At 39.0% G+C, this 16,158-nt stretch overlaps 1 protein-coding gene across 1 annotated transcript; it reads left to right on the top strand.

Moving 5' to 3' along the window:
* Positions 1–544: 544 nt before the first annotated feature.
* LOC137943743 (uncharacterized) lies at positions 545–1,408 on the top strand. Its single transcript, XM_068789180.1, has one exon. The coding sequence runs from the start codon at positions 545–547 to the stop codon at positions 1,406–1,408; it is 864 nt and encodes a 287-aa protein (XP_068645281.1).
* The last annotated feature ends 14,750 nt before the right edge of the window (positions 1,409–16,158 follow it).

A 16,158-nucleotide genomic window follows, 5' to 3' on the forward strand; every position in this document is an offset into this window, starting at 1 on the left:
TCCGAACCTGATTGCTTTTGGTATATCTTTAATTTAAAGAAACCAGGCCTGTTTTTTTCCATTGAAATTTAGATCGTAGACAATCGGATGAAAGTTTTCTTGGACAGGTGGGTGCACTTCTTGGACAATCGCGCCACTGTTAAACAAAAATGAAAGGCTGATTTAAAACGGATACATGGTTGTCGAGATTCCTGTTGTCTCCCTTCTTGAAGACTCATTTTCATGCCAGAATAATTCCAGCCATGTTTTAGTCTTATGATAAAGCTGTTTTATTAGCCAAAATTAAAGCATGGTTGGCCGTTCGAGTCTCAGATCTAAGATGGAAATTATGTTGGTGATTTGCCGGAGAGAGAAGGAGGCAAGCCACTCGTGCATATTCTCTCTCATCTGCTTTGAAGAATCAGCAGAAAGATAAAAAAGAGTTTCCTAACCTCCATTGACATGTTAATCAGATTCCTCATATTTTCTCACACATGAATAGCTTAGTAGTTATTATATAAGACGGGCAGAGGGGAAGGAGGATTCATCAATCCATCAGGTGAAGATGGCTGCTTCAATTCGTTCCACCAGCATGCCCTCAAGGCTGCATCCAATCAGCGATAAGGTTTCAGAGAGCCTCAACCAATTGAGTCATTGGCAGTCCTCACCTTCGACTTCGTCATCTTCCTTGTGCGCTGGTTTTTCTGGTCTCTGTGACTTGTACCAATCTATTGATGATTTGTTACAATTGCCCCAAACTCAACAAGCACTAGTCCACCGGGGGGCGAACAAATGCCTGGATGAGGTATTGGAGGGCTCTATTAGATTGTTGGACGCATGTGAAACTGCAAGAGATGTCATGTTGCAGGTAAAGGGATCTCTTGAGGATGTGCAAATGACTTTTCGTAGAAGAGGAACCGAGGCAGACTTGCAGAGAAGTATCAAAACCTACTTGTCTCTAAAGAAAAGTATCAAACAGAAGACGATCAAGTGCCTGAAAGCCTTGAAGACAGAGAAGTGTAGGTTCTCTTCCTTCTACAACGGCTCTCAGGAACTAGTTGCGGTCATGACTGTGGTAAGAGAAGCAAGCTCCACTTCCATCACCATCATGGAATCGCTCTTGTCCTACTTTTCTGCCTCAAAGCCGACCGGATCCGTTAAGACAACTGCCGCTCTGAAATGGATTGGCTCGGGGAGAGTTGCATGCGAAGAGGAAGCAGACAAAATGAACGAAATGAAGAGGCTTGATGCCTTTCTTTCCGAGTTCTACGGCCAGAAATCAAAGAAAGACGACGAGCAGGCATGGAATGCCCAAGAGCGACTGAAGGCATTCGTAGGCGGCATGCAAGACCTTGAGGATGGTCTGAATCTTGTGCATAGGCATTTGATTCAAACGAGAGTATCGCTTCTCAACATTCTCAGCCAGTAGCCAACCTCTTTGCAATTGAGAACCTACATTTTTGAAGGCTTAGGATACAAAAACTTGTACAAAAGTTGTATAAAAGCTATTGAGTAGTGTCTTGATTTACAATAATTCCCAATTTTAAGTTGTACCAGTGAATTGTGTGAAGTAAAGATTTTGTGAAACCTTTTTTTGATCAGCTCAGAGACAAAATACTTTTTCAGCAGCTACTTCTGCTGAATTGCCAAACATCCAATATCTCTTGAATCATTTTTGTGTTACTTAATAAAAACCAACATTATTGTGATAATCACAACTCTACTTCTCTTGTAGAAAATCCAATCTTCACTCGCGAAGCAAGCACATACCAAATTGATTGTCTTTTATTTTAGAAGGGTTTCTCTAGGAGATCTTCATGTGCACCACATTCCTCAAGAACAAGTGGCAGACATATTCACCAAGCCTCTTCCCAAACTTTGTTTTGGGTACTTCGTTCCAAGCTTAAGCAAAACCTTTCACCTCTTCTTTGTCCCATATGTTGTAATCCTCTCTCTCTATCCTTCCAATCTTGTAGAAGAATTTCAGTATAACAATAGAAGAAAGTGATCATACTCTTTCTCTTTTAATGAAAGACTAATAGTTCCTAGATTAATGGAAAACATAACCAAATTCTCATGAGTTCGCAAAGGATGAGGACGAGCTAAGTAAATCTATGTGGAACATAGGGATGTAGAATAATATTGTCGGGGTTATCATTGATCAGGTATACACTATTTATAGAATTACAACAACGACAATAGTTGATTACAACTCTACTATTTGTGTCTGTCTCTAATTTAGTCACCTTTTATCTTTATCTCTATCATGCCCCTGCAATATGGAGCTCGGGATAGTCCAATCTTGATCTCCAAAAAAAGGAAACATATTCTCAGAAGTGGTTTGGAAAGAGCAACGACACTGGTAGCGGTTGAGAGTAGTAGTTGGGAAGATTAGTGACATTGGAGGCAGCTAGGACGGACGGAATCACATTGTCCAAAGGAAGATCAGCGGCACTAGAGGAGGTTGGGGCGAATGAAATCACATTGTCTGGTGGAAGAGCAATGACTGAATCAGATGGAATCGCATCGCCCGATGGAAGAGCAACAGCTGGGGCGGATAGACTCGCATCGTTCAAAAGGGCAGCGGTTGGGGCAGATGAAATCTCATCGTTCGATGGAAGAGTAGTGGTTGTGTCGGACGGAATCCCATCGTCCAGATGGGATGAAGAGGTTCTATAGTGATGGTTTTTTTAATAAAAAAATAATTATTTTTTGCACGTGCGAGTTCATTGTGGTTCAACCGAGAGAGGTTTTGGGGCGGCACTGGTAGGGCGAACGGCGGAGGCAGCGGTAAGCGATGGCAGTAGGGTGGATCGATTTCGAAGGGAAATTGGTGATGATAGACGAGCGAAGGAAGTGTGAGGGTTCTGTGCGGTGCTGGCGAGGCTGGCTGTCGGTAGAGTGGATGGCGCCAGTGTCTAGAGAGGTTCAGAGCAACTGCTTTGGCTGGGGTACGACCAGGTGAGGGTGAGGCTGTGGGAGTCGACGCAACGGATAGTAGGCGGTGGCAGCGGGGCGACAAAACCGAGACCAACGACGATAGAGAAGGCAATGCCCAAGGAGGGGGGATCTATGTGTAGCGGAGGCGAGGTTGGTCGTTGGCGACAACTTGGGGAAGTTTGAAAACAGAGAGAGGAGAGTGGTCAAAGGCAGTTTTTTTTTCTTTGGAGAATATTGCCGGAAAGATTGTACAACGACAACGGAAAGAAGGAGAAGGGGAAGAGAAAAGTACCAGGTATGGCGGCAGCAGTTGGCTGTAGCAACGATGACTGCTTCCGATAAGGATTTCCAACGACGATAGATTGGTTCTCGATCGAGAGCTTTGATACCATGCAAAATATAAGATTATAGAATAATATTGCCGTGATTATCATTGATTAGGTATACACTATTTATGGAATTACAACTTGAGACAGTAGTTGATTGCAACTCTACAATTTGAATCTATCTCTATTTAAATCACATTTTATCTTTATTTCTATCGTTATCTTTATCTTTATCTTTATCTCTATCATTATCTTTATTTTTATCTTTATCTCTATCAACCTATTCCACGACTTTGTGGAACAAGAGACTGAAATGAGCTTGTCGTCTTTCTCATGAACAGATGAGGGTCGATAATTAGTTGTACACAGAAGGAGAGTAAGGAGTTCTGTTCCAAATTAAATCTCTTATACTCATACCTGAACAAGTTATTGAGACTATGATGGGGGACATAAAAAATCTCAATATTCCTCTGCCCAAATGACTTTGTGATTATTTGTATCCTGATGTAATTTCATGCGTGATATGCAAGAGTGGACCGCCTCTTGTCTCTCTTGCACATCTTAAATTATTGCTTTTCCTAAAATTCATTATTATAGTTTAATGCGTTAAAAAGATCAAAGCTATTATGGAAGGGGACAGTGAGAATCAACCGATCTGGACGACAATGAATCCATGTAAACCAAAAATTGTCCTTATGAAGGATAAGGTTAAACATACAAACGCTGATTTGGAATCCGCACAGGTTGTGCCGATTCTCACTGTCTCCTTCCTTGAAGCTCAGCGAGACTTTCATGGTATATTCAACTCAAACAGAGAAGAAATAGCAAGGTGCCACGTTTTTTGGATTATTACTCCATTTTTTGGTGGTTTACAGAGAAGAAACTCTCATTATTTTGCTTTGAAGAAGCAGCAACAGAGATTACAAATATATATATATATATATATATATATATATATATATATATATATATATATATATATATATTTCTGCCACATGGTCTTGTTTACTCCTTTTGTGTCCTTGCACATGCAGAGTTGAGCAGAGACGCAATATAAGAGCATCAAAGAGGAAAGAGACTTCAATCAACTCCGTCTTCCTCTTTCCATCGTATAACTTTTGGGAGACTTTTTCAGCCTTCAGGTCAGGATGGCTGCTTCAATTCTCTTCCCCAGCATATCCTCAAGGTCGCATCCAATCAGCGAGAAGGTGGAAGAAAACCTCAACCAATGGAGACAATGGGAGTCTTTGCCTTCTATTTCGACATCTTCCTTGTGCCATGGTTTATCTTGTTTAAGTGAGCTATACCAATCTGTTGACGATTTGCTGCAATTGCTACAAACCCAGTAAGCGCTTTTCTACTGTGACAGGAAGAAATGCGTCGACGAGATATTGGATGGGTCTCTAAGATTATTAGACGCATGCGGGAAAGCAAGTGATGTCATGCTGCCGATAACAGACGCAGTCAAAGATCTGCAGTTGGCTCAGCGTAGAAGAGGTTGAGAAGGACGAATTGGAGAATGGTTTCAGTTGAGACGATTGATGAAATCACCACACGTCTAAAGTGGTGAGTATTCTTCATTTATATTGAATTAATACATATCAATTAAAGAATAAATGTAAAGTATATACAAATAATTCCCTAGAATTAAGGTTCAGTTATGCCTTAGATTAAGGCATAGTAACCACAACAGTTATGCCTTGGATTAAGGCATAGTATCCTCAACGATTCAGTTATGCCTTAGATTGAGGCAAAGTATCCTCAACACCCCCCAACAAGTTGGCGTCGGATTGGAACGAACGTGAGGCTTAAAATGAAAAAGATTCAACAAGATGGCGAAGAACACTTTTTGTGAAGATGTCGGCCACCTAGACGTGAGAGGGCACATAGTATGTGTGAAATTTGTCAGCAACAACAAGTTCACGAAGGAAATGATAATCTAATTTAACATGTTTGCTCCACTTGTGAGAAACTGGGTCGGAGTTAAAAAAAAGTACACTTTTGTAGTCACATAAGAGATGAAGCCGTTGTGGAATAGGAATATGAAGATCACAAAAGAGATGCGGAAGCCAAAGAAGTTCGACTGCAGTGTATGCAATAGCATGATACTCAGATTCAAAAGTGGAATGGGATATAGTAGGTTATTTTTTAGCATTGCAAGAAATCAAATTGTAGCCAAGATAAATAGAGTAGCCAGAGTCGCAACGACGAGTGTTAGGACAACTTACACAGTTAACATTAGTTTAAGTAAGTAGAGCACCAGTAGTAGCAGATAGGAGAAATGTTAAACTAAAGTGAAGGGTGTCCTTGACATAGCAAAGAATATCTTAACAACAATAAAATAATCTTTAGTTGGAGTATACAACAATTGGCTAACAGAGTTGACCGCATGAGCAATGTCGGTGCGAGTGATGGTCAAATATTGGAGTGTGCCAACGAGAGACCTGTAAAGAGTGGAATCTGAAAGCAGAGGACCATCAATAGATAGGTGTTGAGAAACAAACATGGGAGTGTGAATAGGTTTGTTATAAAGTAACTGAGCTCGAGTAAGAATATCTCGTGCATATTTCAGCTGACTGATAAAAAGTCCATCGGCAGTTGGATAAACCTCAAGGCCAACAAAGTAACTGAGTGGACCCAAATCCTTAGTGGCAAACTCAGAATTGAGCTTATGAGTAAAGTTATTAAGAAGAGATGAGTTTGTGCTAGTAATAATAATGCCATCCACATAAAGAAGCAGATAGATAATGTCAAATTATTAATGAAAGACAAATAGAGAAGTGTAAACACAACTACAAGAGAAACCAAATTGAATTAGAAAAGAGTTGAAGTGTTGGAACCAGACACGAGGAGCTTGCATGAGACCATAGAGAGCTTTCTTCAACTGATAGACATGATTCAGTAAACAAGGATCAATGTACCCAAAACATTGTTCCATATAAACATTTTCAATGAGAGTATCATTTAGGATTGAGTTCTTGATGTCAAGTTGTCGAAGAGGCAATTTATTGGTCACAATAATAGAAAGCACTACACAGACAGTGGTAACCTTGATAATAAGACTAAAAGTGTGTAGTCAAGATCAGGTACTTGTGTATAACCCTTGGCAACAAGGTTAGCTTTGAGATGATCTATGGATCCATTAGTTAGATATTTGGTCTGGAACACCCATTTGAAGCCCACAGTGTTGGTGCTTGCACATTGAGGGACCAAAATCCAGGTGCAATTATTTTGCTGGGCTTGAACTTTTCATCCATGGCGACAAGCAAAGTAGGGTTCTTAGTAGCAAATTTGAATCCTTTAGGCTCGATGGAGACAAGGAGAGTAGAAAGAAATCCAAAGGAGCCTACGATACCTAGGTTTGCCGGATGGCGAATTTAAAAAATACCAACTTTAACTCATGTAAGCATAGGGTGAGGACCCAATGGAAATACATGATCAAGAACATGAGTAGTGGTCTATGTCTTAGTAGGAAGTGGACTAGAAGCCCGGTGTGGTGAAGAGGGACTTGCAAAAGAATCGGTGGTGTGCAAAGACTCATCTACTGGGTCAGTACAAATAGCACACAGGGTAGATCCGGATTGAGTAATGTGTGGAGAAAGGTGTGTAAGGGAAGAGGGAGGGGGGTCGGTATGAAGTAGACTAAGTTACAGAAAGTTGGAAAAATTTAGAGAGGAAAAGGCTGAGCCTAAGAGGTATCGATGAAAGGGAAATGATTTTCATCAAATTGATCATCAAATTGATCATGTCGGGTAATTTAGAGTTGAGAGGTGATGGGATCAAGGCAACGAAACCCTTTATAAGAGGGACTGTAACAAAAAAAAATGCAGGGAATAATGTGAGGAGAAAATTTATTTGACATATAATCATGAAAACAAGGATAAACATGACAACCAAAGGGATGAAAATTTTCATAATTCAGAAGAGAACCATATAAAAGCTCAAACGGTGATTTACCTCCAAGAAATGGCGTGGGCAAACAGTTGATGATGTAAGCTATAGTGTTGAAGGCGTCAAGCCATAAGCGAGGAGAGAGGTGAGAGTGGAAAAGAAGGGCCAAATTGGTCTTAGTCACATGGGGGTGTTTACGTTCAATGTGACCATTTTGGGCACGAGTATATGGACAAGAAAGTTGAAGGTGAATGCCAGAGGTACGAAGATGAGCTTTGAAGTAAGTGCTAGTAAATTTGGCCCCGTCATCACTTTGAAATTTTTTTATACAAGCAGAAATATTGATTTCCCACAAATTTTTGAAATTGAGTGAAAACAATATAAAAGTCAGATTTGAATTTCAAAGGATAAAGCCAAGTGAACCATGAAAAATCATCAATGAAGAGAACGTAATAGGCAAATCCAAAATTTGATTTTATTGGGGTAATACCCCATATGTCACAATGAATAATATCTAACACATGAAACGACCTATGTCCATTACGTGAATAAGGCGAATCGTCATTTTTTCAAGTTGACATGTACTACATAACGATAGAGAAGGCAATAAAGATGTAAGATAAAGATGTCCTTGTTTATTTAAATAAAAAATAATAGAATGATTCACATGTCTAAGGCGAGCATGCCATAAATCATAGGAGGCATGTAAAGATTTATTCTTAAGGATATAAATAAAGGCAAAGTTGCCACACTTCAGCACATACAAGCCTCCATCACTCTTACCAGTTGCCACTAGCCTTCCTGTTTGATGATTCCGAATAGTGAAAATATTTTTAGTAAATATAATAAATAAAGGAAAATCAAACGTTAATTTACTAATTGAAAAAATATTTTTGGTGAGATGAGGAACAACCAAGACATCTAATAAATGAATATTTGGGGTAGGAGAGAGGATACCAATGTGTGTAATAGGTATGGCAGCACCATTCCCCACAATTACTTAGTCCTTACCCATGTATTAAATGGATAGATCCAAAATAGATGGGTCATTGGACATATGGGCCAAAACCCCAGTGTCCAAGAACCGATCAGAGGTCACAGGTCAATTGAGACTGCACAATCTAGTAAAATCCTCGACAAGATGGACTCACTTCGTGCATAACATTGGTTACAACAATCAACATAATGACCATCAAGACGGCATAGTTGGCAGCGTGGAGGGCGACACCCTTGACTAGAGAGGGTTCGGCCTTGATTTGCATAGTTACGACCATAGCCACTGGTTCAGCCATGGGAATTTCGGAAGGAGCTTTGTTGGTTGGACCGCTTGGAACCACGATTTTCAGTGGTGAATGTTGCAGCTGGAGGAGCAGAAGTCACACGGGACTTCTGAAAGAGCTCAAAATTGTCAGCTTTGGGAACTAGATCGACAAAACAAGGGAGAGCCATGAGCGCCATTTGTGTGGTAGAAAAAGTTGAGAAATCAATGTCGAGACAGAGGAGAAACTAGTGTACTTTATTGGTGCCATCAATAGGTCAACCTTTCGCATGAAGTTGATCACTGTCACAAAGTGGGATCCACCATGGTTACACGAGTTGGTGGGACCCACCATGATAACGTGAGATGGCATGATGGGTCATCACACTAGCTGACATGAGTTGGAAGATTTGAAGATCAAGTGGGACCCACCATGATAACCACGAGTTGGAATCTTTATCACATGATCACGTGCTTCATAGAAGAGTTTCAGTTCTAGTTATGTTAGTCTTCTAGTTATGCTGAGTTATTTAATTATGCTAGAACTTATCTTTAAGTGTTAGAGTTTGTTTGTAATTGGGACAAAGGTAGTTTAATTGTATTTGAACTCTACCACTTTCCTCTACTATAAATAGAGATTTATGTACTCGAATTATAATTAAGTCAATTAGTTTTCCATTTCTCAACTCGTGAAGTATCTCTATCTAGCCTAAACTCTTTTTTCCCCTTGTTTTATCTTCTCTCCTCTCTACCCGAGAACTCTCTCTCTCATTCTCTTTTTATCCCTCTCTCACCTTCTTGAGATTTCAGTCTTGTAGTCTTAAATTCAACATGGTATCAGAGTATTAAATTTAGGATCCCCATGTCAAAAGAATGCTCTAAGAATTTATGATCTAAGCTACTTATAGAAGACTCTTTGTGAAGTAAGATTGAAGCTTGTTAGATAAGTTTTTTTAACTCTTGATATTACTACTTCATGCTCTAGGGTTTTTGAATTTAGAAGATGGTTTAGTGATGATTTTATGGCTGTCTTCATCTTATGAGATTATTGAAATTTATACATCTCGTATTACAAGAAGTTTACCAAGCCAGTTTTGTCGGTTTGAACGTTTTTGATCGAAATCAGTTTATGTTGAGAGTTTTTTCATAAAAGGTTATAATTTTGTGGGAAAAATCTTCCTTGATAAAGAAATTTTTTCTTGAGCCTATTATGAGTGGTTTTTTTATTCATTAGATTTCATAAATATGATTACTTAGCTTCTATGCTAAGCCTTTCCATTAACCGAGTTGGCTGAAGAAGTCTACTCGGCTTTGTGATTATTATTTTTGGAGATTTTTTTAGTACATTGAATTGCCTATTATGGCTGAAGAAAACATGGGTCACAAGAGTGATATTCTCAAGATTACTACCATACCCTTGTGAGGGGTATCAAATTTTATGAGCCGGTCGACATCGGTTCGCCGGTTCCTTATAACAAAGGATCTACTTGGTCACCTCACCAAACTTGGGCCACCTATTGATGAAGAAGATATTTCTTATACTAAGTAGTTAAAAAATGATACTTTGGTTATTAGTTGGCTCATCAATAGCATGGAAGAACTTGTCTCCAACAATGTTATTCATCTTAACACCACTAAAAAAATTTGGGAGACATGTGCTAAGTTATACTCTGGCTTTGACAACTTACACATGCCATGTGATATTCTCCACAGACTATTCAACACTAAACAAGGAGAAAATATCCATGAATATTTGGCTCGTTTTAGAGGCCTTCTTAAAAAATGGAAGCTAACTCAGCCTACCTCCACGAATGTCTCTGTCCAAGACAAGCAGAAAAAAGCCTTAGTCATTGTCATTTGTCTTGCAGACATTAAGCCATATCTTGAAGTTGCTACAAGTCAACTCCTAAGCACCTCTGTTATTCCCACTTTTGATGATGTATGTGCCACATTAGTTCATATTCCAGACACTTCTTCTTCTTCTATTACTGAAGTATCATCCGCTATGTACTCCAGGCCGTGGAAGAAATTATAGAGGAAGACAAGGATGGAAGGACTGGTTTTGTCAGAAGAGATGGCAAGGAATGCACTTAGTGTGGGAGATGTGGCCACACTATAGATACGTGCTATTACAGGGAATGCACCCATTATGGGAAATATGGCCACACTATAGAGACATGTTATAGAATCCATGGCAAACCGAATTGGATGAAGTCTAATCAAGCCTTAGTAAGTGATACAAAGGAGGATCAGTCTATTCTATCGAACGATGATGAGTGTGACTTATTCCAAAAAATGAAAACACTGATGGTCTCTCCTCCAAGTTCCTCCTCAATTGTTGCTTCCGCTACCGCTTCAGGTATGCTCTCTTTCTCCTCTTCATCCTGGATAATTGACTCAGGGGCCTCCAAGCATCTCATAGGTAACAAAAATCTACTCCACTCATTTTCTCCTTGTCTCTTGAATAAATTTGTTACCATAGCTGACGACTCTCAAACTAAAGTTCTCGGGAAATGATCCACCTCTGTTACACTCTCACTTTCGCTCATAGATTTTCTTTTTGTTCCTACTTTTCCCTTGAATCTTTTATCTGTTAGTCAACTAACAAAATAATTTAATTGCTCCATCACCTTCTCACCGACTTCTTGTGTGTTTCAGGATCTTATAACGAAGCAGGTGATTGGTGGAGGCCGCGAGCAAGGGGGGACTCTACTACCTGGACGTGCCTAAAATAAATACCGTTTCAACCAGTGAAACAGAGACAAGTCTATGGCACAATATGTTGGAACATCCATCCACACAATCTCTTCATCATCTTTTCCCTACTTTTAAAGATTTAAATTGTGAAGACTGTCAATTGAGCAAATACCAGAGGACTACATACTCACCTCGTCAAGAACTTAAAAGTGTTGCTGCCTTTTCATTGATCCACATAGATGTATGGGGACCCTTGAGTGTCTCTAATATTTCCCGAGTCAACTACTTTATTGTATTTATTGATGATTTTACTCGTACCACATGGCTATTTCTTTTTAATAAACGTTCTGAAATACCATCCATATTTAAATCCTTTCATGCTATGGTGTTCACTCAATTTGGTCAGAAAATCAAAGTACTTCGGTTTGAAAATGCCAAAGAATATAATTCCAGAGACCTCGAATCACTTTGTCAAGAGAATGACATTAATCATCAAACTCGTGTATACCCCTCAACAAAATGGTGTAGTAGAACAAAAGAACCATAAACTTCTTGAGGTAGCTCGTAGTTTACTATATACCATGAAAGTCTCATACTTTTATTGGCCACATGCCTTCCTTACTGCATGCTTTCTTATAAATAGGCTACCTTCTTCCATTCTCGGTCATAAATCCCCATACTCCTTATTATTGCCACATAATGATCCTTTTTTGCCTCCCTTGAAAGTCTTCGAGTGTACGTGTTTTGTTCATATTACCTCCCCACAACACAATAAACTTGATCCAAAATCTGTCAAGTGTATCTTCTTAGGATACTCTGTCACACAGAAGGGTTATATTTGATATAATCCCACTCTCCAAAGGTTACTTGTGTCTAGGGAAGTAACTTTTTTTGAAGACTCTTCATATTACTCTAACAATGCTCCTCCGAATATCTCTTCAGTACCAGCTTCTCCTCAACAGGTTGTGCCCCATACTATGAAAACTGTTAAACCCCCAGACACACTGGTTGACACCAAACCTACAGAGTTTACGGATCCCAATGAGGTAATTCTATCTTCTCCTATTGTTTTTTGCCCACAATATGATACTCATCCCATTGCCTTAAAAAAAGAACTCAGAACTTGCACTAGGCCCTCTACTTCTCACCTCATATCCAATTTTGTGTCTCTCCATCGTTTATCCCCTTCATATTGTCAATTTCTTTCATCTATCTCCTCCATCTCAGTCCCACTGTCCTATCAAGAGGCTTTGAAATATATAAGGTGGAAGTCGGCAATGGACAACGAAATGTAGGCACTCTGTCGATTATAAGTGGGTTTTTACTGTGAAACATAATCCGGAAGGGTCAGTTGCTCACTTTAAGGCCCGCCTCATTGTTAAAGGCTATACACAGTGTTATGGGATCGATTATGAGGAAACATTCTCTCCGATGGCTAAAATGAATTCGATACATATTTTATTATCTCTTGCTGCTAATTCTTCCTGGTAGGTCTATCAGCTTGATGTGAAAAATGCTTTTCTCAATGGGGATATATGCAAAAACCACCTAGATTTGTGGTTGAGGGGGAGTTAGTATGTCAATTGAAGAAATCCCTTTATGGTCTGAAACAGTCTCCTAATGCATGGTTTGAGAAATTTAGCCAAACACTCATACGGGCCAGATTTCACAGATATTCTGTAGATCACTCCATATTTCTTAAAGACACATCTAAAGGCAAAGTAATTTTGGCCGTATATGTTGATGATATTATTTTAACTGGTAGCGATCCCAAGGGCATTCAGGAAACCAAGAAAAAGATATGTGAAGAATTCAAGAAAAAAGATCTTGAACTACTTAAATATTTTTTAGGTATTGAAGTATTACAGTCCAAACATGGGATTGTACTATCTCAAAGCAAGTTTGTCCTTGATCTATTGGAGGAGAAAGGAATGATGGGGTGTAGACCAGCAGAAACCCCTATGGCTTCGAATACAAAATTATCTGCAGGTACTAGAGAAGATGTGGATATTGGAAAATATCAAAGACTTGGGGAGAAAATCATTTATCTTTGAGTAACAAGGCCTAATATATCATATGTAGTAAGTGTGGTGAATTAATACATGCACGAACCACAACTAAGTCGCTGACGAGCACTAGAAAGTATATTGCGATATTTGAAAGGAGCTCCAGGAAGAGGACTTCTCTATAAGAACCATGATCACTTCAACATAGAAGGATTCTTTGATGGAGACTAGGTCATTCATTGGATGACAAAAAATCTACTTTGGGATAGTGTACAATGGTTGGAGGGAACTTAGTTACATGGAAAAGTAAGAAGTAGAATGTAGTTGTAAGCTCTAGTGCATAAGCAAAATACAAGGCCATGGTACACACAGTTAGTGAGCTTCTATGGATCACATCCCTTCTCACTGAATTGGGATTTTATAAAGAATCCCCTATGGATCTACATTGCGATAATCAAGCAACAATACATATCACATCAAAGCCAGTCTTCCATGAGAGAACAAAGCACATTGAAATAAACTGCCATTTCATACGAGAGAAATTCCAAACCGACATATTATCTCTCAAACATATATTTTCACAAGGCCAAGTTGCTAACATTCTCACCAAACAAATCACTCATAAAATCTTGTCCACCATTTGCAGCAAGCTCGGCGTTTACGATGTTTTCTCACCCCAGCTTGAGGGGGAGTATTACAAAGTGGGACCCACCATGGTTACACGAGCTGGTGGGAGCCACCATGATAACGTGAGATGATGGTGTGTGGAGGAAAGTTTGATGGTGACCATGTTAATTAAGATGTGAAAAGGGAGAAGAGGGGGGAGGGTGGCAGTAGCCATTGGGAGGGAAGATGAAAGGATCAAAGAAGGGATGCTAATCCAGGTGGACTTTGATACCACGAGAAGATTGATGAAATCACCACACGTCTAAAGGGGTGAGTATTATTTATTTATATTTAATTAATTCATATCAATTAAAGAATAACTGAAATGTATATACAAATAATTCCCTAGAATAAAGATTTAGTTATGCCTTAGATTAAGGCACATTATCCTCAATAGTTATGCCTTGGATTAAGGCATAGTATCCTCAACGATTTAATTATGTCTTGGATTAAGGCATAGTATCCTCAACAATTCAGTTATGCCTTAGATTGAGGCAAAGTATCCTCAACATCAGTACCTACCTTTCATGGACTAAGAAGATCAAATAGAAGGCAACCAACTACTGCAATGCATTGAAGACAAATAAATTTGTTTTCTTCTCTCTCGGATGGATCCGAAGACCTTCTTGAGGTGATGAGCGTGCTAAGGAAGCAAGGTCCTTTGCCATCAATATCTTGGAACAACTCTTGTCCTTCATTTATATCTCAAAGCCAGGATCCATGAAAAGATTTGTTGTTCTCAAACAGATCGGTTTTGTTGAGCTTGTTACCTGCAAGGAGGAAGAAGAGAAAATGAACACATTGGAGAGGTTGCATGCATCTCTGCCTGGTCTCTACAATCATAAATTAGAGAAGGAGAGTGACCAAGTGCACGATGCCAAGAAAAAATGAATGGATTCCTTGATGTCATCCAAGGCCTCCAGGTTGCACATGTATCTGATTCAAACAAGAGTCTCCCTTCTCAACATCTTCAGCCACTAGCAAGTTCTTCTCTACTCTTTTATTTTATTTTATTAGCTATTATTATTATTATTTTTGAGTGTGTGTGCGTGTAAGGATTAGCATACAAAATCATACTTGTACATTGTTTCCTAGAGTAAAGATTCACAACAAGCTCGTGGAAACATAGTCTAGACATTTTCTTGACGAAGTCCTTTATGTTGTTTCATTTGTTTATCAACAAACAAGGAAGACAATATTTGCAGTATGAAAGACATAAGTGCAATTGGTTTTGAGTCTGAGATTGAAATTGCATTGATGTCAAAGAGGTTTACAACCAGCCTATTTCCATTTCGGGGAGACTGATCGTCGAATGGAAGCAATTAATTGATGACTAATATTCGCAATTTGCATGTTTGCAAGCTGCTTTGTGCGCAACAGATCTGAACTCAATTTAATATACCTAAGAATTATTTTGACTAATTAAAAATGAATTTTGAAAGATTATGCAAAAAAAAACTACTAAATTGATGTGTTATTGTTAATGTTTCATATTGTAAGGCCCCTACAATACTACAATAAAGTGTAAGGATCTTTGTAAGGATTTGTATTCATAGTATTAACAATAGAAAAGCTAAGGGGGTGTTGAAAGGGTGTAAGAAGCCATTCCAGCTTTATGAAGTAGATCAGTAAGATACTTAACGTTGACAAAGAAAATGTCACTTGGAACCCTAGAAACATGTTTATTTGTCCAAAGTTTTTAACTTCAAATTCTTTTTCTAGTGGGTTATGAGAAAAATAGTGTCATAAAGGTATAATCGAATAGCTAAGAAGTGTATCATCAACGAAAAGAAGTAAGTGAATTGTACATTGAATAGAAAAATATGTGAAGAGAGACGAATTTGCTATATTGTGAGAAAATCTCCTTGAGGAGATAATATATCTACACATTCCTCATCTTTGTCTCCTTGATTGAGTTGGATGTTGCTTCTTTTGGAGCGATGTTTGAGCCATCGTCTCTCCTTGTGAACGTTGAATGCTTACTTCTTGGAGAATATTTGGTTGAGGGTGTTAAGGAATAATCCTACATGGATTAGTAAGAACAAATATGTTGAGTTTATTATTTGGGAAAGAGGTTTCCTAAGAAGGCTAGCCATTTTGGGATGGGCCTTAGACCCAACTTCACATGGTATCAGAGCAGGTACTCGTATGTGGGCCTCCACCTAAATTATCCACATGTAAGAGCCCAAAGGGCCTACACGTGAGGGGGAATGTTAAGGAAAAGTCCCACATGGATTTGCGAGAACAAATATATTGAGTTTATTAGTTGAGAAAGAAGTTTCCTAAGATGACTAGTTATTTTGGGATAGGCCTTGGACCCAACTTCATAGGGGGTCCTAAGCTAGAGGATTTTCTTACTTGGACATCCTTTCACTCGTCCAAGGTCGGCTAACAT

Source organism: Aristolochia californica, unplaced genomic scaffold (genome assembly GCF_029961685.1).
Source record: "Aristolochia californica isolate CCGP_79_NKW_82.1479 unplaced genomic scaffold, dmAriCali1.0.hap1 SCAF_11, whole genome shotgun sequence".
In the NCBI taxonomy this organism is placed as follows: domain Eukaryota; kingdom Viridiplantae; phylum Streptophyta; class Magnoliopsida; order Piperales; family Aristolochiaceae; genus Aristolochia; species Aristolochia californica.

Excerpts from the sequence above, each read along its gene's own strand:
- LOC137943743 (XM_068789180.1), top strand. The coding sequence starts at position 545 with ATGGCTGCTTCAATTCGTTCCACCAGCATGCCCTCAAGGCTGCATCCA.